Source organism: Rhodnius prolixus, unplaced genomic scaffold, assembly GCF_049639745.1.
Source record: "Rhodnius prolixus isolate KJV_2025 unplaced genomic scaffold, Rpr scaffold_9, whole genome shotgun sequence".
Lineage (NCBI taxonomy): Eukaryota > Metazoa > Arthropoda > Insecta > Hemiptera > Reduviidae > Rhodnius > Rhodnius prolixus.
In genome coordinates, this window is record NW_027411604.1 from 15,271,358 (window position 1) to 15,292,307 (window position 20,950).

At 30.8% G+C, this 20,950-nt stretch overlaps 1 protein-coding gene across 6 annotated transcripts in view; it reads left to right on the forward strand.

Moving 5' to 3' along the window:
• Positions 1–3,911: 3,911 nt before the first annotated feature.
• LOC141454751 (scoloptoxin SSD14-like) overlaps positions 3,912–20,950 on the forward strand; it is a 36,505-nt gene continuing 19,466 nt past the window's right edge. Inside the window, exon 1 of one of the 6 annotated variants that reach the window (XM_074129321.1) lies at positions 3,912–4,179. In XM_074129321.1, the coding sequence (XP_073985422.1) occupies positions 4,148–4,179 (32 nt within the window). In that variant the 5' untranslated portion in view covers positions 3,912–4,147. Of the gene's footprint in view, positions 4,180–5,690; positions 5,879–7,692; positions 7,813–7,988; positions 8,253–20,400; positions 20,426–20,950 lie in introns of those variants that run through there. The other 5 variants (XM_074129322.1, XM_074129319.1, XM_074129320.1 and 2 more) reach the window with 5 other exon arrangements.

A 20,950-nucleotide genomic window follows, 5' to 3' on the forward strand; every position in this document is an offset into this window, starting at 1 on the left:
TTAGTTTTTCCTTTTGCCTTTTCCTAGGATTCTTTTATTCTAAAGTCAAAGAATGTAATGGAGTTTGCTTGTGAGTGCTGTATAGATGTATAGATTGCGCTGATAGTTGTTTAATTTATTTATATTTGTCTTCTAAATTATATTAATTTATTGCAAACCTTAAATTTGAAAAATGGACGAATCATACAATCCATTAACAGCTGAAAAGAGTGCTTCAAACAAGCCTAATTCATTAAGGGAAAACTTGAAATGATACTAAAAGACATTCGTACTATACGAGGGTCGTTTGAAAAGTCCGTGCAAAGTCAGAGAGATAGCACTACTGGCGCGTATCGAGGTTATTTTTAGTTAGTAGCATCTCTTGGAAGAACACACACCAAGTTTCAGCCAGATCGGTCTATTTCTTTGTGTTTGGCATTCGTCTGAATCGAGGAAGTCGAGTGATTTTCAAAAATGGACGAAAAAGAATTTCGTGTGTTGATTAAACACTACTTTATGAAAGGCAAAACGCCTCAGGAGACAAAAGAGAAGCTTGATAAACAATATGGTGACTCTGCACCTTCGATTAGAACAGTTTATAAGTGGTTTCAAAATTTTCGGAGTGGCCATATGGGCACAAGTGACGCTGAACGTTCTGGACGCCCTGTTGAGGTTACTACTCCAGAAATCATTGATAAAATCCATGATATGGTGATGGATGACAGAAGAGTGAAGATGCGTGGGATAGCTAGTGCTGTGGGCATCTCGAATGAACGGGTACATAATATTTTGCATCAACATTTGGACATGACAAAGCTATCCGCAAGATGGGTGCCGCGATTGCTCACGCTTGACCAAAAACGAAATCGTGTGAAGTGTTGCAAGGACGGTTTGCAGCTGTTCCAGAAGAATCCGCAGGACTTTAAGCGTCGTTTCGTCACTGTGGATGAAACATGGATACATCACTACACTCCTGAGACCAAAGAACAATCTAAACAATGGGTTATCAAGGGGGAATCTGCGCCAAAAAAGGCGAAGACCGTTCCTTCGGCCGGAAAGATTATGGCGACTGTCTTTTGGGATTCGCAAGGAATAATCCTCATCGACTATGTGGAAAAGGGTAAAACTATTACAGGTGCATATTATTCATCGTTATTGGACCGTTTGAAAACCGAGCTGCAAGAAAAACGCCCACGATTGGCCCACAAAAAAGTCCTTTTCCATCACCACAACGCACCAGCTCACACCTCAGCAGTTGGGGTCGCAAAATTAATGGAAATAGGGTTCCAACTCGTTTCACATCCCCCCTATTCTCCAGAATTGGCTCCCTCGGACTACTATTTGTTTCCCAATATGAAGAAATGGCTGGCGGGAAAAAGATTTTATTCAAACGAGGAGGTGATTGCAGAAACGAATGGCTATTTTTCAGACTTGGACAAATCCTATTATTCGGAAGGGATCAACAAACTAGAGTAGCGTTGGACGAAGTGTATAAGCCTAAAAGGAGACTATGTTGAAAAATAAAAAAGGTTTACCCCAAAAAATTAAGTAGTTTTTATTTTTGCACGGACTTTTCAAACGACCCTCGTATGTATATATAAAGCGTTAAATATCTAGCAGAGATAATACACTAATAATGTGGTATTAATTGCATCAATAAATAATTATATTAGTGGCCTCTTGTATGTAGATCATCCATTTTATAATGATTTCTATTCAAGAAATTGCATCTTTGTCGTTAATTAAGTATTTAAAATTTACTGGATTTAGTTACAAAAAAAAAAAGTTGCTTGTTCAAAAATGTATTGCCTTCTTGATCCAGTTCAAGATGTTTGCCTTGAACTAAATTACACAAAACACTTCTTATTTTAAGAAATATAATTCTAATTTATAAATAATGTCCTTAAAATTAAAACAATTGAGGTATTCCTATTTTAAATCAATTTATCATTTGATTGCTGAACGAGATCAAGGAATTTAATTATTCGATTTCTCATCTTTGTACCGGAAAGTTGTCCATAATTTCTTGCTTGAGGGAAGCAAAGCATTCTCAAAGTTACGAGAGAATTTTAAAGTGATACCTGGTTTACTTTTAATTCTGGCTGAATGCTATATAGTGTAAGCCGATTCAAGAAGGCAGATTCATATTTTTAAGCCAAATGAATTGGTAAAAATACTTGAATTACTTGATATCATTATTTCTATCTCTAGAAGTGTTATTGTGTTGTTAAGTAATCAATCAACCTTCCTCTCTTCAGGTGTTAGTTAGGTAACTAACATTCTACTGCTAGTTTTTTTAGGAATGGATAATTTGATTCTTGTAAACCATCTTTGTGGTTCTAATAAACGTTCAGCATCATTACCTAGTTTCTTCCACATTATAAACAGGTAGAATGAAGCTTTACATTGATTAAAATGTGACTACTCTAACTTCCTACGATTAGTGAGAGTTATGTTACAGTTTTCACAACTCATAGCCCCACCATTTTATTGTTTCCGTTTTCTAATCCAGACATAAAATAACACTAATTTGTTTGCGTTTCATACTTTTTATGTACATACTTCAAAATATAATTCAAAAATATATACCACCACATATAAAATTATTACACATTTTCAGCATAGATACATTAATTATGTAATTTCTATATTTACAGGTGCGCAATAATGGTTCCATTTCAGTTCTGTGCTTTTTTTTCACCATTGTCTGATAACCAGCTTTCTGATGACCTCCTCCACTTCCTCAGTCAACCTCCTTCTAAGTCTTCCTCCGGACGATCCTTACACAGCTTTTTGATTCTTCTTTTGGCTATCTATTCATCATTTATGTCCCAGTCATTCCAGTCTACTTGCTTTAGCAACCTAATCTGGCGATGTGTTTAAGCTCCTTGTTGCTATTTAGTCTCCAACTACTGTTCACCCAGTTGGGGCTAAAAATATTTCGTAACACACGTTGCTACTTAGAGTAGCAACGTATTGTCGTATTGTCGCTCTCATTTAGTGTCCAGGTTTCCGCAAACATACATAACAACTGGCCAAATGACTGTTTTATTATAAACCCTCAATTTATACTTACGAGAAATATCTTTTGATCTGAGAATGTCAATAATTAGTTCCTGTTTTGTAATTTCTTAGTACTCTAATTATTAATAGTACAATACATTCTTCCATGATAATTTGGTTGTTGTCGCTTAGAAGTAGAAGAGAGAGTTGGTTAGACTTCTAAAGTGCAATTTTCTTTCTAATGTCGATCCATTCTCATATCTTCTATTAATGAGGAGTTTGATTTATTGCGAATTTCATAATTAAAAGAAAATGTCCATTTTTTCGATTTTCAGATTTTGACATCATTTTACAAATTTTTTGTTACTCTTTCTAGAGGCGTAAAACACTATGTCCTATGCTCAATATTAACCGATTTATGTATTTTTAAAAAGCACTATGATATTTCATTGCTTCAGGGTAAAAGGCCTACATAAACATAAATTTGTTCACAATGGAAATCAAAGTAAAATATTTTAAAATATGGGAGTTAAAGTGGCGATACCTACTGTAATAATTATGGCGAAGAAGTACAGGAAAGAGTATAACCGGAAAAATAGAACTAAAATGAATTTAGAAAAATATCTTTATTTAACTCTCCTGTAAAACTTACTTTTTGTAACATGGTGCCTTTTCCTTCCGAGGTACAGAATATAATATACGTAATAAAGGCGTTATAACCTATAGGAATTTGGTTTGAAATGCAAGCAATGTAAATGTAATAATATTTCTTTTCTTCTTTTTTTCTAATTAATGTTATAGCAGAGACAGAATATCCTGTTACGAGTTCAACTAGTATACTAGTTCAATAGTTTCACAACTCGTTGACTAGTTTAAATTTAATGAATGATGAATGATGAATGTCTAGCCAGACTCCAGAGTGGGAGTGGGACTGCAAAGGAAGCGGTACAGTTACTCATGTAAGGACTCAAAAGAACAAATCATGTTACAGTCAATGTGTAATCATGTTTGTGAAATGATTGTATCAGTCTGTTTGAAAAAAAAAAAAAATCATTTAATATTTTTAGAAATAAATGTTTGAAGGTAGTTTTCCCTTCTTTATTAAGGTTTGGTTCTTTGAGTGACGCTAATCTTAGATAATAAACAGAAAGAACGAATTAGCAGGATGATGCAATTAAATGTAGAAGAACGGAGAAGGTAATTCACTTAAAGATAGACTTGTGTATCTTATTGTTTATTTTGTAACTAATTATTTTTTTTACTGCTCTGTATCTGAGAGGTCTGAGGTTCTACCAAAACATGTTTATTGTCAATAGTCTCTCCCTGTTCCACACACAGAAACACATACACACCAATACTTGAGTCTTAATGTTTTTTGTACTTACTTAATGCTTGAGTGTTCTAACGATGGCTATTTAGTCCTTAATTTTTTCTTTTTCTGTAATGGTATTTTCTCAAACGACTATGAAAGTTAAATGATTGTTAACCGGTATGTTCCTCATTCTTTAGTTGAAGTACTCCACATAATTTAGCTTGATTCTGTTTGATATGATTGAGCGATACCTATTTATTTTCGTTCGTTTTTCTAAATGTTAATAATGAAAATCTGGAAATATGATATTATATTGACGACAGCAGCTATTATATTTACCTTGTTTCACTAGGGATATTTCTTCAAATATCATTTCTTTCAAATATTTCTACAAATATAATTTTATTGTTAATTGTAACAGAGATTCTTTCTCGATTTTCCTAAAAATCCAGAAAATACTGTCATCAGAATGATACTTTTCTGTACTCCTACGAAGTAACTTGGTTCTATCCATTTCAGTGAAAAGGTAAAAGCGAGTGTCAGAATATTTGTCATTGTGAAAATAGATAAAGAAAGACTTTCTCTTATCATTAATCACTCGGATGACATTTTTTGAAGTATCTTTTTACCAGAAATCCATGTTCTGAGCCCCACCAAATACCCGCATACATTAAACGCTTGTTTTCTTGTGTGAACAGCATTATTACAAAAATGAAAAGTGGCTGAATATTCAAATTTAGCATTTTAGTTTGTCGATTTTGAAAACGTTTCAGAGACATGTCTGATATCAAGTAAAAATGCGACTTTACTGAAACGACAATTCTCTCAAAAATGGCCTTTAAACTTCCATATCATTTTACCATCTTTGTTCAAAATAAATACTGAACAACAAAAGCAAGAATTTACAAAAATTTGCCTAAACCAATTAGGTCTTGGTAATTCGAAGTGTGAGCAGGAATGAGGAAAGCTCTCCAATATGTGTGCTGTTATTTTTTAAAAGTGGTAAAAGTCCAATTTTTAAAAAAATGAGTTAATGGTAATTTCAGTAAGATATAGACACATTCTTTCCATATTTATTATCATACATTCAATGGAGTACGATTTTTTTTATAAAGTCAAAATTTTGACTATTAAATGTTATCACAAAATTTTTTTTTTTTTGAAAGTGGAATAAGTCCATTTCTAATAATTATAATTAAAACAACTTTCTTTTTGCAATTATTTTTGATTATTGCTACTTCAGTGTACGCTGCTCGTTAGCAGATATTACTTAGATAAGTAATAGTGTTATATTACTAAAACTAGATAGTGTTAGTATATTAAAAACAACATTGTTAACTAGATAACGGTATTATTGTTATGTTGAAATGAGAAGTAAGTAAAAACTGATTTTGTTTAGTTCTTCTTCGCAAGTCCTACTGTTTTGTTCTTATACTAATAGGTTGCAGCGTGAGTAATATTTAAATATAATTGTTATTATAGCGGAAAATCAAAGGTTTAGATAAATAATGATAGTTGTTACAATGAGTTCATATACCTGTAAAGAATACGACAATATGTCAATTTGGTCTGATAGTGATGTTGGTAAGTTAGAGTAATAAATTTTTTGCCTGGAATATTGAATTTTATTTGCTATAGAAATAAGACCCATGAATATTATATTTGAATTTTATTTGTTATAGAAATAAGACCCATGAATATTTTACATAAAAACCCATTTCAGTAAAGCTATAATGTCTGTAAAAATATGGACTTAAATTTACTCCTGTTTTTATTTCTTGCAATATGTTATTTTTGAAAGTGGTATAAGTCCATTTGGAGCTAAAAAAAAAATCGTTTATTTTTTTAAGAATTGTAATAATTATTATTCCATAATAAAATTTAAAAGGTGTATAGTGTTAATAACATCACTTGAATAGATTAAGGTTTACGAATATTTTTAAATTAATTTAAATGCAAAACCTTAAATATTTCGATACATGGAAAAATGGACTTATACCACTTTCAAAAATAACAGCTCATGTATCTACTCCAATCATTGCTGATCAAATATCTTCACAGATTAAACATTTACTGACTTCAACGTACCATTCATCGAGAACTTAAATCATCATGCTACTTTCATTCTCATCTTTTTTGTCATCATAATCCATTTAACTAATCCATCAGCTCTCATCTCTTTTTCATTTCGACCATCCCATTTGGCGTCGGAGTCGGCGCTTAACGCTGATAAAAGTCAGTATTTAAAACCTACTTTCGGAGGTAAACGCTGTGTGATTACTTCTCTCACGTCTCTTTATTAGCATATCTAATTGTTGCAGAACGTTTTTGCTCTAAAATAAAATTTTAAAAAAGAGTAAATGTTTAAGGACTTTTTATATTTAGACCAATAGAATGAACCAAAGAATATTTAGTATTTAATAAAATTCTCGCAAGATGCTTTCATCAAGAAACAAGACCAATTTCCCTTCTAGAACATTCCTTTTCTTAAAGATTATGCAATACTCCAAACATCTCCCCAACGGGTGAAGACCGTCCATTAGATCCTAGTTCTGTCGTGGCCAATCCCTTCTTTGAAATGGGTTTTTGAATTTTTAATGAATTTTTTAAGGCAACATATACCATTAACAGTGGTCATTAAACTTCTAACCACAATAGATACAACCATCATTTTTATTTAAAACTAAACGGTTTATCTTCTATAAATGTTGCCAACTTATTTTAACATTTTGGTTGTGAAGTTATTTCCGAGCATAGAATACTAGTCAACAGTAAAAAGGTTAAAACAAATGTTCCTCTTAATTACATTAATGACAATGTATCATCAACATGCAATTAACATTTCCGATTAGAATGCCTGTAATCAACGAGCAACATACACTTTTTGTGGTTTTTATAATGCTATACCCTCATTTTATTGCAAAGTAATACAAGTTCCAGCTTGAATTTTTATTTTATTCAAAAAAAAGAGGATGTCAGTGATTTTTTTTTTTTTTTTTCTAAACTTCCTGCATTAAGAGTATATATTGCATCATGCCAAATCATCGAAGCAGGATTTTATTAGAAACATATATTTTTTTTCTACGGAGGCAAAGCACCCTAATAGATTAAATCATTTCAAGTTTGTATTAATATCGATTCTTATGTATTTTCATTTGCAAATAAAATTTGATTTTTCGTTTCAAAAATCTAAGGAAGTATTTTTTTGGAAGTCACATTTATTTTGAAATCTGCTAAATTCAGTTCCTGCAAATTAGTGAAGAATTAGTTTTTGTTACATTTGTAATGATAATTGTTTTATATTCAGTTCATTTTGTAATAATTTAGGAAGTATTTTTAAAAAAGGAGTAGGTCAAAAAGCAAAAAAAAAAAAATCCCATAATTCAATAGATGATTTATAGTCGCAAGAAGTCAATAGAGGTCACAGTTAGTCACAAGAAGATGGGTGGTTCAGCTTTCCATCCAATAAATGTTATCCCAAATTTTCGTTATTTAAGTTTTATGATATTACAATTGAGGTATATAAAAATGGAATCCATGGATATAAGATGCATGGTTGGATATAATTATAAAACTATATGATTATTTTCTTAGTGTTCTCAAATGCATGCACATCAATTCCTTTAGCTGTGTTATTATGCATGAATGGGTCATGGTTTGAATGTAACACCATCAATGCGCCAGCGCAAAACAACCAGTCAAATCGATAGATCTTACAGTGGAATTGTTGTCGGTGTTTCTAATATTAGGTTGCATGTTGTAAGCTGTATATTTATCTCTTGGAAAGAAATTAAAAAGAAAATCGCTTGCAACTTTTTATTAGAAAAATAAAATCACCAGTGAGATGGATGGAATCTTACCGTCCAAGAGTTCGACGTATTTGTCGCCGAAGAGAGGACAGAATAGAACAGTTAACAATAAGGAAAACAATAAGTTTTCGTTCCAAGTAGGTGGACTTGTACGTAATTTGATTAATTTGTTTGTTTTCAAATCTAACACTTTGTGGTTTACCTGAGTAAGAGCGATTAATACTCAATGCAGAACTAATTGGAACGTAACTCTTAATGGCAAATTGTACACTGCCCTCTGAGTACTCACTTAAGAGAAAATAACTTCACATTTCGTGGAGGGTGCAACTAGTAAAAATGCTTCTGTTAATAACCTTCTTGATTTTGATTATGTTCGGTAGTAAACTCACATATGGTACAAAACAGTAAAACTGTCTGGTAGTACAGGTTGATCGTTAAAAACTGCCCGAAAAAGCGTAACGTTGAAATAAACCCTACTTTGACCATTTTTAAAAAAGTACCTAATTAAAGCCCTGATTCTTACGTATAATCTCACATCTTTAAACAAAAATTTAGAAGGTGAATTTAAATTAATAGATTCACACAAGCCAATTTTGAACAGTATTATGCGAACTGACTATGATTAGGTCCTGGAGCCTTAAATAGATCTAAGGAACAAGGGAAATATTTTGTTGATTCTAAGTGCTTAGTTTTCTCATTTTTTTTCATACTATATCTGAAAAATGTATTGGAATATTTTAGAGTGTTTTCTAATAGATTTAGCGAAGATTATTCTAAATTTAATTTTATCACGAATTGGTCTGTTTTTAAATATCGCAGCTGGTGTCAGAGAAACTAGTGATGTAACTTTCAAAGAGTTAGTGACGCGCTTAATTAGCTTTGCAAGAAAATAATCACAAATTTAAACTTCTTATACTATTTACCCATTTAAATGCTACTAATGTTTTATCTGAAACACATTCCTGGCTTGAATCTTCTGAGATAGCAGTACATATTATTGACAACATATTCAACAAACAAAAATTGTTTATTTCAAATGAACACACTGATGTTTAGTTGATTCTGTAGCAGACGTCTCTCAGATAATTCCTTTCTGGATCCTTTGTAGGCGTTGTCGTTTAAGTTGACATCTCTACTTAACTATTTGCGGCTAGGTGGGTTAAAAACTGTCCCACCATTTGGTGGGATATATTTTAACCCACCTCGAAAAGTTGAAGTTATTCATACATACAGCTTAATATGTTATTTAAAGTTTTTCATTCAGTTGGCAGTGCTATGCACCAATGGTAAATGCGAAAATAAGTGAAACAATTTTTATATCAATTATAAACTTGACCGATAGTAAAAAATGGTGGCACCGCATACTGTTCTATTATTTGGATGCAGCTGTTGTTAATTCATATAGTGTTTATAAAAAAATCGAGTCAAAACATGAAACTTAAAACATTTCAAGGAACAGTGCGCTGAAGGACAGTGCTGTACTGTCTGCAAAGTTCCGCTTTGTTTTGGTGAAAAGTTGTGTTTGAATGAACATCATATAAAGCATTAGTTGCATAGTGGTATTATACAATACCAGTATCCCACACTAAAAAAGGACTATTGAAATGGTATTAATTTTTTCTTTTCTTTTTTTCTTATTTCGAGAGTAATGATTACATATGTAAAATAATGGAAATGAATGTTTATTAGCAACTAGGGCTTTTATTTTCTTTAAAATCGTGTGCCTCATAGAGTTAATGGAGTTAACCCCTTTTGTAGAATATGTGAGACAGTGGAGGCAACACCTGTTCATCCCTTATGAGTGAAGGGATGTGAGAAGTTGAATGAACTTTATCTTATTTTTTAGTTTAATATTAGCTTTGGGCATTCATTTCGAGTATTGCAAACTAATACAAGAAACAAAATAAAAATAAAACTTTAGCACAACAAAGCTTTCTTATGAAGTGAATATTACATTTGATAACAGAACTTCTACATGATTTCTTTTGAAAATAGATAATTTATCGAAAATAATATAAAGAAACTAATTAACCCAAGTGCATAATTCTATGCAAATAATTCAAAACTTGAACAAACAAATAAAGGCCTTTATTTACTACTAATTGATTGTAAACTAGTCCTTTCGAATCTGCTTAACTCCGAACACTACTTACTAATGTCTTTTTGTTGTAATTAACAATCTGATTATGACGGCCATCACTTTACTTCTTTTTGCAAAGAGTCATGGTTAACTGAAACAAAATGTTTTTGACCCAAAGAGACAGTTTTTTTTAAAAGTGAATTTACCGTCTCTGAGATGACTGTTGTTTGCAAATGATATGTAATTTAACCTGAAATGGATGTCTTTTTGGAATAGTTAATTCACCATCACCTGAAAAGCAAATCTGATTTAAGATTAATCAAGATATTGGTCCCAGCTGTTAGCTACTATAAAGTATTATTGGACGATTGCGAATATGCAAAATAAGTTTTGTAAGATTATATTTCTAGTACATACATATTTTTTTTTATACATTACTGCTCATGTTTCATAGTTCAAAATTACACATTTTTATGTCACTTCATAATTATTACAGTACAGTACATTATCTACACAACATATTCTATGTATATATTTCTATAATGCATATGAAAGTGCAATCTTTACACTTTAAAAATGTATTAAATGTAAAATATTCACTTAAATTGCAATCTATCCATAGCATAAATATTACATAGGTAATAGCGTGTTTGGTAGTAAGCAGCTAAATCGGATTCCAGTATATTTCGATAGTACGTGTTTCTAGAACAATTTGGTACCACATTTGGCCCGAGAAAATGATTAATTTAACAAAGAGGAATTGATTGCATAAAGAACTGAATTAGCCTATCTTTCAATGACTTAACGTGCTTTGCAGATAGCAACAAAATTGGATACCAGTAAATATTGCTCAAACAATATTGTACCAAATATGTGAAGCAACTAATTCATTTGAGAAAAGTCCTAAGGATATAACAATATCATGATGGCTACTTGTTGGACAAGGTGCTGCATGTTGAAGCTATTATTGGAGAAAAGCATGTGCCATCCAGCGCGAGTAGCTCTAGAACCAGGAGGAAACCAAATTTATGGCGATAATAATCATCGAAGTCGATGCGCAAAAACTAAAAATTGTGACGGCAATTCATGAGACTTTATCTAATATCTGGGCTGAGAAGTGTACCTATATTATGGTTTTTGTCAAACTAATGTTTAATTTTAATGTTTCTGCATCATTCTAAAGCAACAAACGAATTAGCAACAAAATTGTAGCACAGTTTATTTGCTGGTTTAATCGCCCAATACATTTTTTGGGAAAGCTTAATATTAAACTGGTCCTGACTACTTGAAAAGCAATTTTCAGCAAATGACTTTAACAACAAAATCCGAATTAGAGGAATTTATTAACACAGAAAAAACACTATTTTTTATTTGTTTTGGCCCTCAGCTTAATATGCTTTATTTAGTTTAGATAACATTGGTATAAACCATCTTTATATGACCATATTTATTTACATTTTGTTTTCTCACATTTTTCAATTACCGTTCATATTGGTAATTTTTATTCTTCTAAAGTAATTAATACTCTAAAATGCCTTATAATTTAGCAATAAATGAATTTTCATCTAATTTATTCCTTTAGGGAGTGTGTTGCTCTGACATCTTGCGGCAATTGTAAAAACTGCAGCTAAAAAACTTCTACATTATTTTAAAAATATTGAAATGTGCGTTATTGACATTATATTCTTGTTTTTCTTATTTAAAAAATTAAATTAATAAAAATTAAGGAGATTGGAAAGATTGGTGTAGGTTTAGTAACATGAAGTTTATTCATAAAATGACGTTGATTTTTTTATATATATAAATAATTCAGATAACATATTGCTTTATTTTATGCAAGCATTAATTTTATTAAACATTTACAGTCAATTATATATAGTCTCAATAAATAATGATAAAATCATTGTTAATAACACAAAGATATATAAATAAAAACACAACATTCCTTTCTCTAGAATTTTGTAATCTAATAAAGAAACAATTCATCCTTGTAATCTCTGTGATTTGATGCAATATTGCGCAAAATTTCAACTTAAAAATGTAAAATATTTATGAAATATTTATGATCTCTAAAATCTGAGTTTGAGTGTTAAATTTTTGGTTACTTTTGTGGCAGATAAGTGTATGATTGTAAATAGCATTTTAGTTTTCAATGTGAAACCTTTTATGATCGTCAATATACTGCACTAATCAGTCAGTCCATCACTTTTAGTTATAGATTTTTGAAAAGAAATTGAATTTCCAATTAAATGAGTTGTCCAAAGCTTCGATTTTGAAGAATTTTGATGGACATTTAACTACACAATTCGATTCACTCCATAAAACAAAAAATGGAGAAAAGCAACGAAATAATGTAGATTGTTTTTTTTTTAATTATTCCTGTTTAGTGTATAATTTCAAATAAATTTACCGTTATCATTCAGCGCCTGCTACTGAATTTGAGTTGAATTATTACAACTATTTACAAATAGAGCACAGGGTTAATCAAAATAGCTTTTGAAATAAATTATTTCATTATTCGATGGCCAAATCATTTTTTGTCGTTTAATGGAGTTAATCTTTAATATTTGGGAAATTTATTTTAAATATAAAAAGCTATGACGTGGGAACCAAGTGCTTTAACGCTTAAATTTAAGATATTTCAAAAAGTGAAGATATTTAATATGTGCAGTGAACGGCTCATTTATTAGTCACTCATAAAAATAGTGTATCTGAGACGTTGAGAATAATCAAACTTTTTTTCTTCATGAATTTTAAAGTGGCTTACATGTAGTGAACCTACATACATTCGTAGTTATCCACAAAAGTATCATTTCATATTAGAATAAAGCATTTTTTTTTGGGAAGGGATTGGCATAGACTTCTCGGTTTAATGAATGACATAATGAAGTATGTAAGAATTAATTATGGTTCATATGTTCGGAGTTAGAACCTTTAAACAGTACTAGGTATGTAAGAATATCTGCAGAGACATGAGTTTGTGCTTGTGCAGTAACTGCGTTATACTTGTATCGCAATACAAACATGTCTTGCGCGTTATCGCATTGCTAAATGTATACTGCAGAACTTAAATATGGAGAATTTTCAGCACGGCAAACGTCAGTGACTACTTATGATTCATTTGATTACTTCAGTTCAGACTTGCAGTTTTTTGTTTGTTTTTATTTGTTTAAGTTACTTAAATTATTATACAGTAACAATTTCAATTATTATTCTTAGTACTTGCTTTATCTCTTTGCAGATAAGCTTCGAGAATAAAAAACAAAAAATTTGGAACTTATCAACAAATGGATAAGAGGTGTTACTTTTGAAATCATAATTAAATTCTTTCTTCACAATTAGTTAGGTTAAAATATTCTTTTAATATTGAAAGTAGGTTGTCCTCGTTTATTTTAGTTTATCTTATTATTACTTTCACTATTTTTATTGATTCGCTGCTTTAATGAATAGATTTATAAATACTCTACACGAATAAATTTAAATGAGGACAAATTTAATTAAACCAATAATTAATTACTATCGCTTTTGTTTACGGAAATTTGTAACTTTTGAAAAAAATTTATTAAAAACCTGTGAAGTATATGGTTATATTTTTTAATTTTTGTTGTAAAGGTTGAACACATTTTAGTACAAATAGAATACCATTTAGTTTTACTGAAGGACGAAATGGGCTAGCTTTATGGATCTTGGCCTTCCTGCGACTATTCCAGCCCCAGCCTAGCAATACAATCAGTGCTGCATGGCTTATTCAAATATTACATAAACAGTACTCAGAAGTGTGGTTAACAGTGGGTTTCGCGTACCCACAGCGAACACTCATTTCCTAATTACTTTCTGATGAAGGTGCTGCAGAGATTGTGGGTACTAAAACAATATGGAAATCTGTCACTATTGTATCTATAAGTTTTCTTCGAGAACTGTTCTTGGTTAATTAATTTTTCCTACTTTTTAGTAAGAGTCAAAAATTTCATTACACATTGGATATCATTAAGCTGTAGTCGTGAACAGACCATTCATCTAATTTTTATTTAATCAAATTTAAAATTTTCTCTGCAATTATTTTATTAGAAATGTACTGCAAATACAGCTCTTTAAAATGACAGTTGAATACATTTGCATTTGCAGAATAAAACAAGAGATAATGTAGGAATTATCACCATCTCTGAATGACGCACATACCAGCAGTATAGCTGACATATTTAAATTTAGCAGAACAAATAACGTTTTGTTTATTGTTTTAGTTTTTTATTTATTTATTTATTTTTGAAAAGGGATAAAACATTTTTTACGATAAATAATACTAGCTTTGTTAAGGCTTGTTCTTATCATTTGCCGCAATATTAGGTCTGTTAAGACTTACCTGTGTTTACTTTGCCTTAAAAGAAAAACATTTTAGAAAAACATCTTTCTTGTTCTGAATAACCTTGGCGCCGTCCATCTAGGTTATTCTTCCCATTCTAGCTTTGAGGGCAGAGTGAAAAGTTCTTGGGCACAGCGATGACATTGCTAGCTATATAATTTCGTCCTGGGTTCGAATCCAGCTGCTGGTCCTTGGAATTTTCTCTTCCTAGGAGCTTTTTACAGCTCACTGTTACAGAATGAATGTAATTTCAGCATATTGTACTGTTCTGATACCTTTATTATTATAAAGTATCAGAATGAAAAGTCCAAAACTTTGAATTGGAAAAATGATCAGTGGAATTAGGGGCTATACTGGAGGATTGTTTCACGTTTTCTGTAAAGTTCAATCTAGGCGATCATCAAGAGTATAAATTAAATCTGGACACTGTGTATATTAGGCCTAACATTTTCCCCTAGCCACTTCTTCAGGGCCTATTACCAGGTCCTGAAGACGTACTTGATGTGAGTGTATACTTGGGTTTAGCATGCCCACAGGCAAACACCAGTTCACAATAACAACAGCCATTCTTAGTTACAACTAATTATACAATGCAGCCATTTTGAGCAATCACTGACATTTATGAGCTACAGTAAATCTATCAGATAGTTGTAGATTTGATTATTATTATCTTCAATCTACAACCTAGGTATGTCATCAAACTTCGAAACTTCTTAAAGAAAATTAATGGATTTTTCAGAGCTGATGATTAGATATTTCTAATTTTTTTATGCAAGAACTTTGACGTCTCGTTTTCTTCAAATTACCTCCTTTATTATTATTATTATTTATTTATTTATTTTGGCGCATCAACAGCTGAGGTTTCAGAGCCGGACTCCGGGCAGTGTTCTCTCTCTATATTATTATTATTCCTATTACAATCAAAATTATTGAATTCAACAAATTTTCCAACACAAATTATATGTTTTAAGGCAATTTAATTATTACGTAATTTGTGGCAAAAGAAAATTTCCAAAATTTGAAATATAATTTTAGTATAAATTCAATATGGCACATAGTTGAATATTGCAATATTTTCGTTAAAAAGTAATAATCGAAAATTAGATTGGAAGACATTTGTAGAACGTTAAACTATTCCTCCTTTCACCTTCAACACAAGGTCAAATATTGAACTTTAATTATTTTTAAAACGTAAATGAATTAGGGCAATTTTATTTTTTTTTTTAAATATACATATATATAATTTTATGTTTTCTGTAGATAAGAAATTACTTTCTTTTAATTTTAGTTATTGAAATAACAATACTTTCTTAAATAGCAACATTAACATTAGGCAGTTAGTTGAAATTCTTTTAATTGGTTTGGTTATTGTTTTTTTTAATGTTATTTTTAAAGCTATTCAATGTAAACTTGTAATTAAACGTTTAAGCTAATTGAAAAATGATATAGTTTATTAAAATAAATTGTTGGCCCGGTTTTGAGAATCTATCTCTCAAAAAAGGTGAGTAAGAAAAAAGATATTTTTTTTTAATTTTAAGCCCCATCCAGAAGAATTTCAGTAAATTCTAACTTTTGTAGAATATAGTAGACTAAAGTAATAATTGAATTGAATTGGAGTCCATCTGTTTATTAGAGGATAGAGCTGTCCGTGGGTTAGATAGATAAAGCTTAAAGTTAAGTGGGTAGTCCAAATGAGTTCTTCCATACTTCTGTTGGATCTAAATTGGTTAAATTATAAAAGTTGTACTTTAAGATTTGTTTAATGCTTCTTCTATTTTTAAGAAAGAAAAACAAAGTGAAATCACGTTCGGTAAAGTGAGATTTTAATTTTAGAAATAGTATTCACCTATAAGATGACTAAGTTAGGACGTAGGATGCAATAATTAGTTATATTATAAAACCTTTTTTTTTTAAGTGACCCTAAAATGTGCATATCCGGTCTAAAACTTCATTAAACAAAAAACACCATAAAACTTAATGATAACCATGCAATACTTCAATTTAGGAGTCTGTTCAATATGTAGATTTCAAATTATTCGCTAAAGCAACTGATTCGGCACGACTGCTTTAATAATCACTGTATATTAAGAAAGTTGTTTGTAACTCAAAAAGTTTGACAAAAACGGATGAGCTAACGAGTGAACAAAAAAAAAAACAATCTATTTGCAAAAAATTGTGGCAGCACAAAAGAGCATTTTCCTGAATAGTAAATAAAGGTTATATCTACAGAAATTGGCAAGTTTTAAATTGGATAAACTAATGCTACATTGTATTTCAAAGAATATTTGTATTTGAAAAATATAGAGTAATGTTTACAGTTTTTGGTGACTGATTCATTAATCCAAAAAAGAAGAAAGACTATTGCCAATTTCAGTCATTATTTATTTGTATTTTTTTTTGCCAAGCTTTCAACTTTCCACAGACCCTAAAGGTGACCTAGTCTCAAGACAAAACTTGGCAAAAATATAAAGTAAAATTCATGACAGAAATTGGCAAAAATAATCTTTCTTCCTTTGGGATAAGTTTTTTTTGAGAAACGTTTGTGCAGAAAATCACGTCAATCCAAGTTATAAAAACCACTGAAAAATAAGTTTAATTACGGAGCGATATAAAAAATGTTTACACATTCAAGGCTCAAGAGCACATCTAAGCTTAATAACAATAAATAAATAAATTTGGATAAGCTTTTTTTAAGTTAGAGTTTCGAATAATGCTTTTTGTATGTAGCAATAAATAATCCCCTTAAAAATTCAATTAAATTCATGAAAAATAATTATTGGTGCTAACTTAATTACGCAACTAATCTAAAATTACCCTCAATTAGTTAATCTAAGTTGGACAAAAGCTGACAATAAAACTAATTACATTTGAAACGCGTTGAAAGTTTGACCAAATTGTCAGGGACAGTCGGAAGGTAAAAAATATTGTGATCACACCATATCTTACTTCCTGTATACGTGAGAACGAGGATATTCTTTTTAAAGCTTTGTTTACTGTTCAATGACAGTTTAAAGTGCTTTATCATCATTACTTATCTGCGTTAGTACACATGTTGACAGTTTAACATTGTTACATTGTCCCCTTTAATAGCCCACAAAACATTTTTGTTTTAGTTAATGAATAAATATTGTTTATATTTATATTAAGAGTAGTTGTGTAAACATATTTTTTCAAAATGTCTGAGAAAGGATTCTATTGGATTTCAACAGAATGTAAAACCTGTTGAATTTAGAAGCCATAATAACTCTATATTTCTAATAAATAGAACTATATGAAGTGATGCCTTTTTTCAAGCGGGGCTTCGCGGTAATTCCAGTCACCAATCAGGTGTCGTGGACAGTGGTAGATATCAAATGTACTTTACTTGAATTTCTCATTTGATACATCAATTAATATCTTAAGCCTAGAGCGAGAATCGAACTCAGTACCACAGAACATCTTAAGCTTTTAGCTGGTAGCGCCTTTAACCATTCGGCTATCGTGGAATTAAAAGTTAAAAGATAAACTGTAAGGATGAATGTGAAAGCTGAGGTCATTTAAGAAATCAGGACAGTGCACGAGTTGTTTATCAGTTTGTATCTAAATATTATTTCTACAGTCAAGAGTTCTTTGTTCAATCTATAAGGTAACACAGGTTCTCTGAACCTAACAAATGAAGAAACCTCCCTTTTACTGTTACAGAGGAATCCATGTGTCTTTTTCAAATACGGATTTCATTCAGTCAGCTGATCCATACTGTTAGTTCTTAACAGTTAACATTAATAGCCCTGTGTACATAGCAACAAAGAGTAGGCAGTTTCTAATCCGTCCTCCCATAAATAGATTCCTAATACTAATTTATGCGTTAAAAGCCAAAAAAAAAACCATAATTTCAAAGCCAAACGTTGGGCGAACCTATGAATTTCTGTACAGTAGATTGCCAACTAAACTGTCCAGGCATGGCTTTAGCATTTTCTAGACGATCATTGAACCACGATAGACGATCATTCTAGACTACCACCGCCAGCCAAGCTCTTGCACAAGACCGATCAACAATCGTCCATTTTGCACATTTTGTGACATGAAAATATGGGATGATGTCAAACAGAAGAAGGTATGCCAGATATGGGAAGGCTTTGGGTCCTTTCTATGATTCCACCTGTGTTTGTCTCAAAATTTAAAGTTATAAGATTACTGCTCAATAAATAGAATATCTGCTTAATTAGTATTATGAGACGAGAAACACAAGAAATTAATGCGAATAATTATACTTCAGTTATTATTATTATGATAATGAAAGCATACATCTGGTTGTATGTCAGCCCACAAATAATTTATGTTAAAATACCAACTTACTGCGCAGTAAATCATAACAAGTGTAGCTAAATATTTCCAGCAGTTTGCTTATTATCAGCATCAGAATTGGCTTTAAACATGATTAAAATTATAAAAATAAATAGCTAGATATTGCAAAGGGATGAAATTAACTCAGTAGTCAGTACATTGCAATCCCTTGCGGAGATCTAGGATTCGAATCCAGCCTGTCCTTAACTTTTCTCTTCCAAGGATCCTCTTACAAGTGATGGGCAGGATAATCTGTCACAAGAGAACGTTTTTTCCGAAGCTGGGCAGTGCACTGAAGAAGGTTCCGGGTTCCAACTTGTAAAGCCTCAACCAAAACAAAAACAAAAATATAACTAGTTATTGCTCAAAATTCCTTGTCTTAAAACTAAACAAAGGCAAATCAATTAGTTTTAATTATAAATAAATCGTAACTATTTTTAACTTCCACAAAAACCAGGATACATAAACATGTTGCTATGTAAACAAAATTAGAACTTCGACCTTCTATCTAAGAGACCTGTTTTCATTGTCGCCTAGTGACGGCGCATGTTACCACAAACGAAACAACACGTTTCTCACCGTTCTATTTGTTTTAAACTCTTGTAATTAATTCTTTTTAAATAATATTAGACCATTCCAGATTATTTATTATTAGTTTCAAATTTGTTTATTTAATTTATAAAAAAATAGTTGAAATTTTAAGTCCAGTGTTACTAGTAAATTTAACAATATAAAACTAATATTTATATTTGTAATTTTTATGCTGTACGTCTATTTGATATTCAGAAGTATTTTATACTTGCTTCAGTTCTAAAACAGGATGATAATTGTTAGTAACTTCTTTGTATCAAAAGAAACTGTGTCCAGAATAACTTTCCTCCAATTGATTATTGATTCATCTTGATTAGGTAGCAAGTTAAAAGAAAATTGTTGCTAGAGATTTTGCAAAGAAGATCCGCATTGCTGAAGAATTGAGAGGAGATGAGTGCTGAAGAGAATATGAGAGCTACGCAGAGTGTGATAAAGGTATCCTTCATCAACTACTGATTTAATTCTTAAACCATTGATACTGATTAAATATTTTACATTGATTAACTAAGGAAATATTTCCTTATTTTATTATAATGGCAATCGCTGTCCTTCAGTAAATTTTTTGAAGGCTAAAAGTGAACCTCTTGAAGTTGATCATCAAACTCTGAAGCTGTTTATTTCCAGACAGTTGAAGTAACATTGAAAAGAAAATAAAATTCTTTGAAAGAAAGAACTGGCGATAAAGGTTAGCGACCTTTCTAAAAAAGGAATCAGGCGCAATAAGAAGTTGAAATAAAAAAAATAAACAAGTTAAAAAAGAAACTGTGGTGATCTGTAAACAAGCCTGGCGGGACAACAATCTAGATCGTCCGGCTTTTGCAAAACGAGTCTCAGTTTCTTGTATAGGATGTGTGTGTATGTGTAAGAGAGAGAGACCTTGTTTGGCTGGTTTCGAAATTCTCTTTTCAACACGAGGAAGGAAGCTGTGATTGCTATTGACATTTACTTTATCCTTAATAAAGAATATGGTAATTCTTTTTAAATATATATATACTAGAAGTTGGAGTGTTGTTTTTCGGGAACAAAATACTTTGCAATATCCTTCAAATACTGCAATTGTAATAAACAATATGTAGAGTTTATATTTTTTTAAAGAAAGCAAAAAATGGAAGAAGTACAATGTGTGGACACTTTCAATATTTTAAGTTATTTTGAATAAAAGATAAAAACATATTTTGTTTGCATCAAAGAGAAAATAGATTTACTTCAAAATTAAATTAATTTATTCTTTCATGTTTCATCTCTAACGGTCCTTAAGAAAAGGTATAAATCTGTTTCGAAACATCTGTCAAATAATTACCTTATTCAGCTGTGGCTTATGTTATGACCTTCCATCTGCTGCTGCAATTCACTTAGATTTCATCTTCAATTTATCACTTTAAATAAGCATTGTAACCATTCGACTATGGATTTAAATTCAATTATACAAATTTCTTTAATTCTTAGATGAAAAAGATTTTCTTTTAATACTTAAAAATAATATCCAGAGTGAC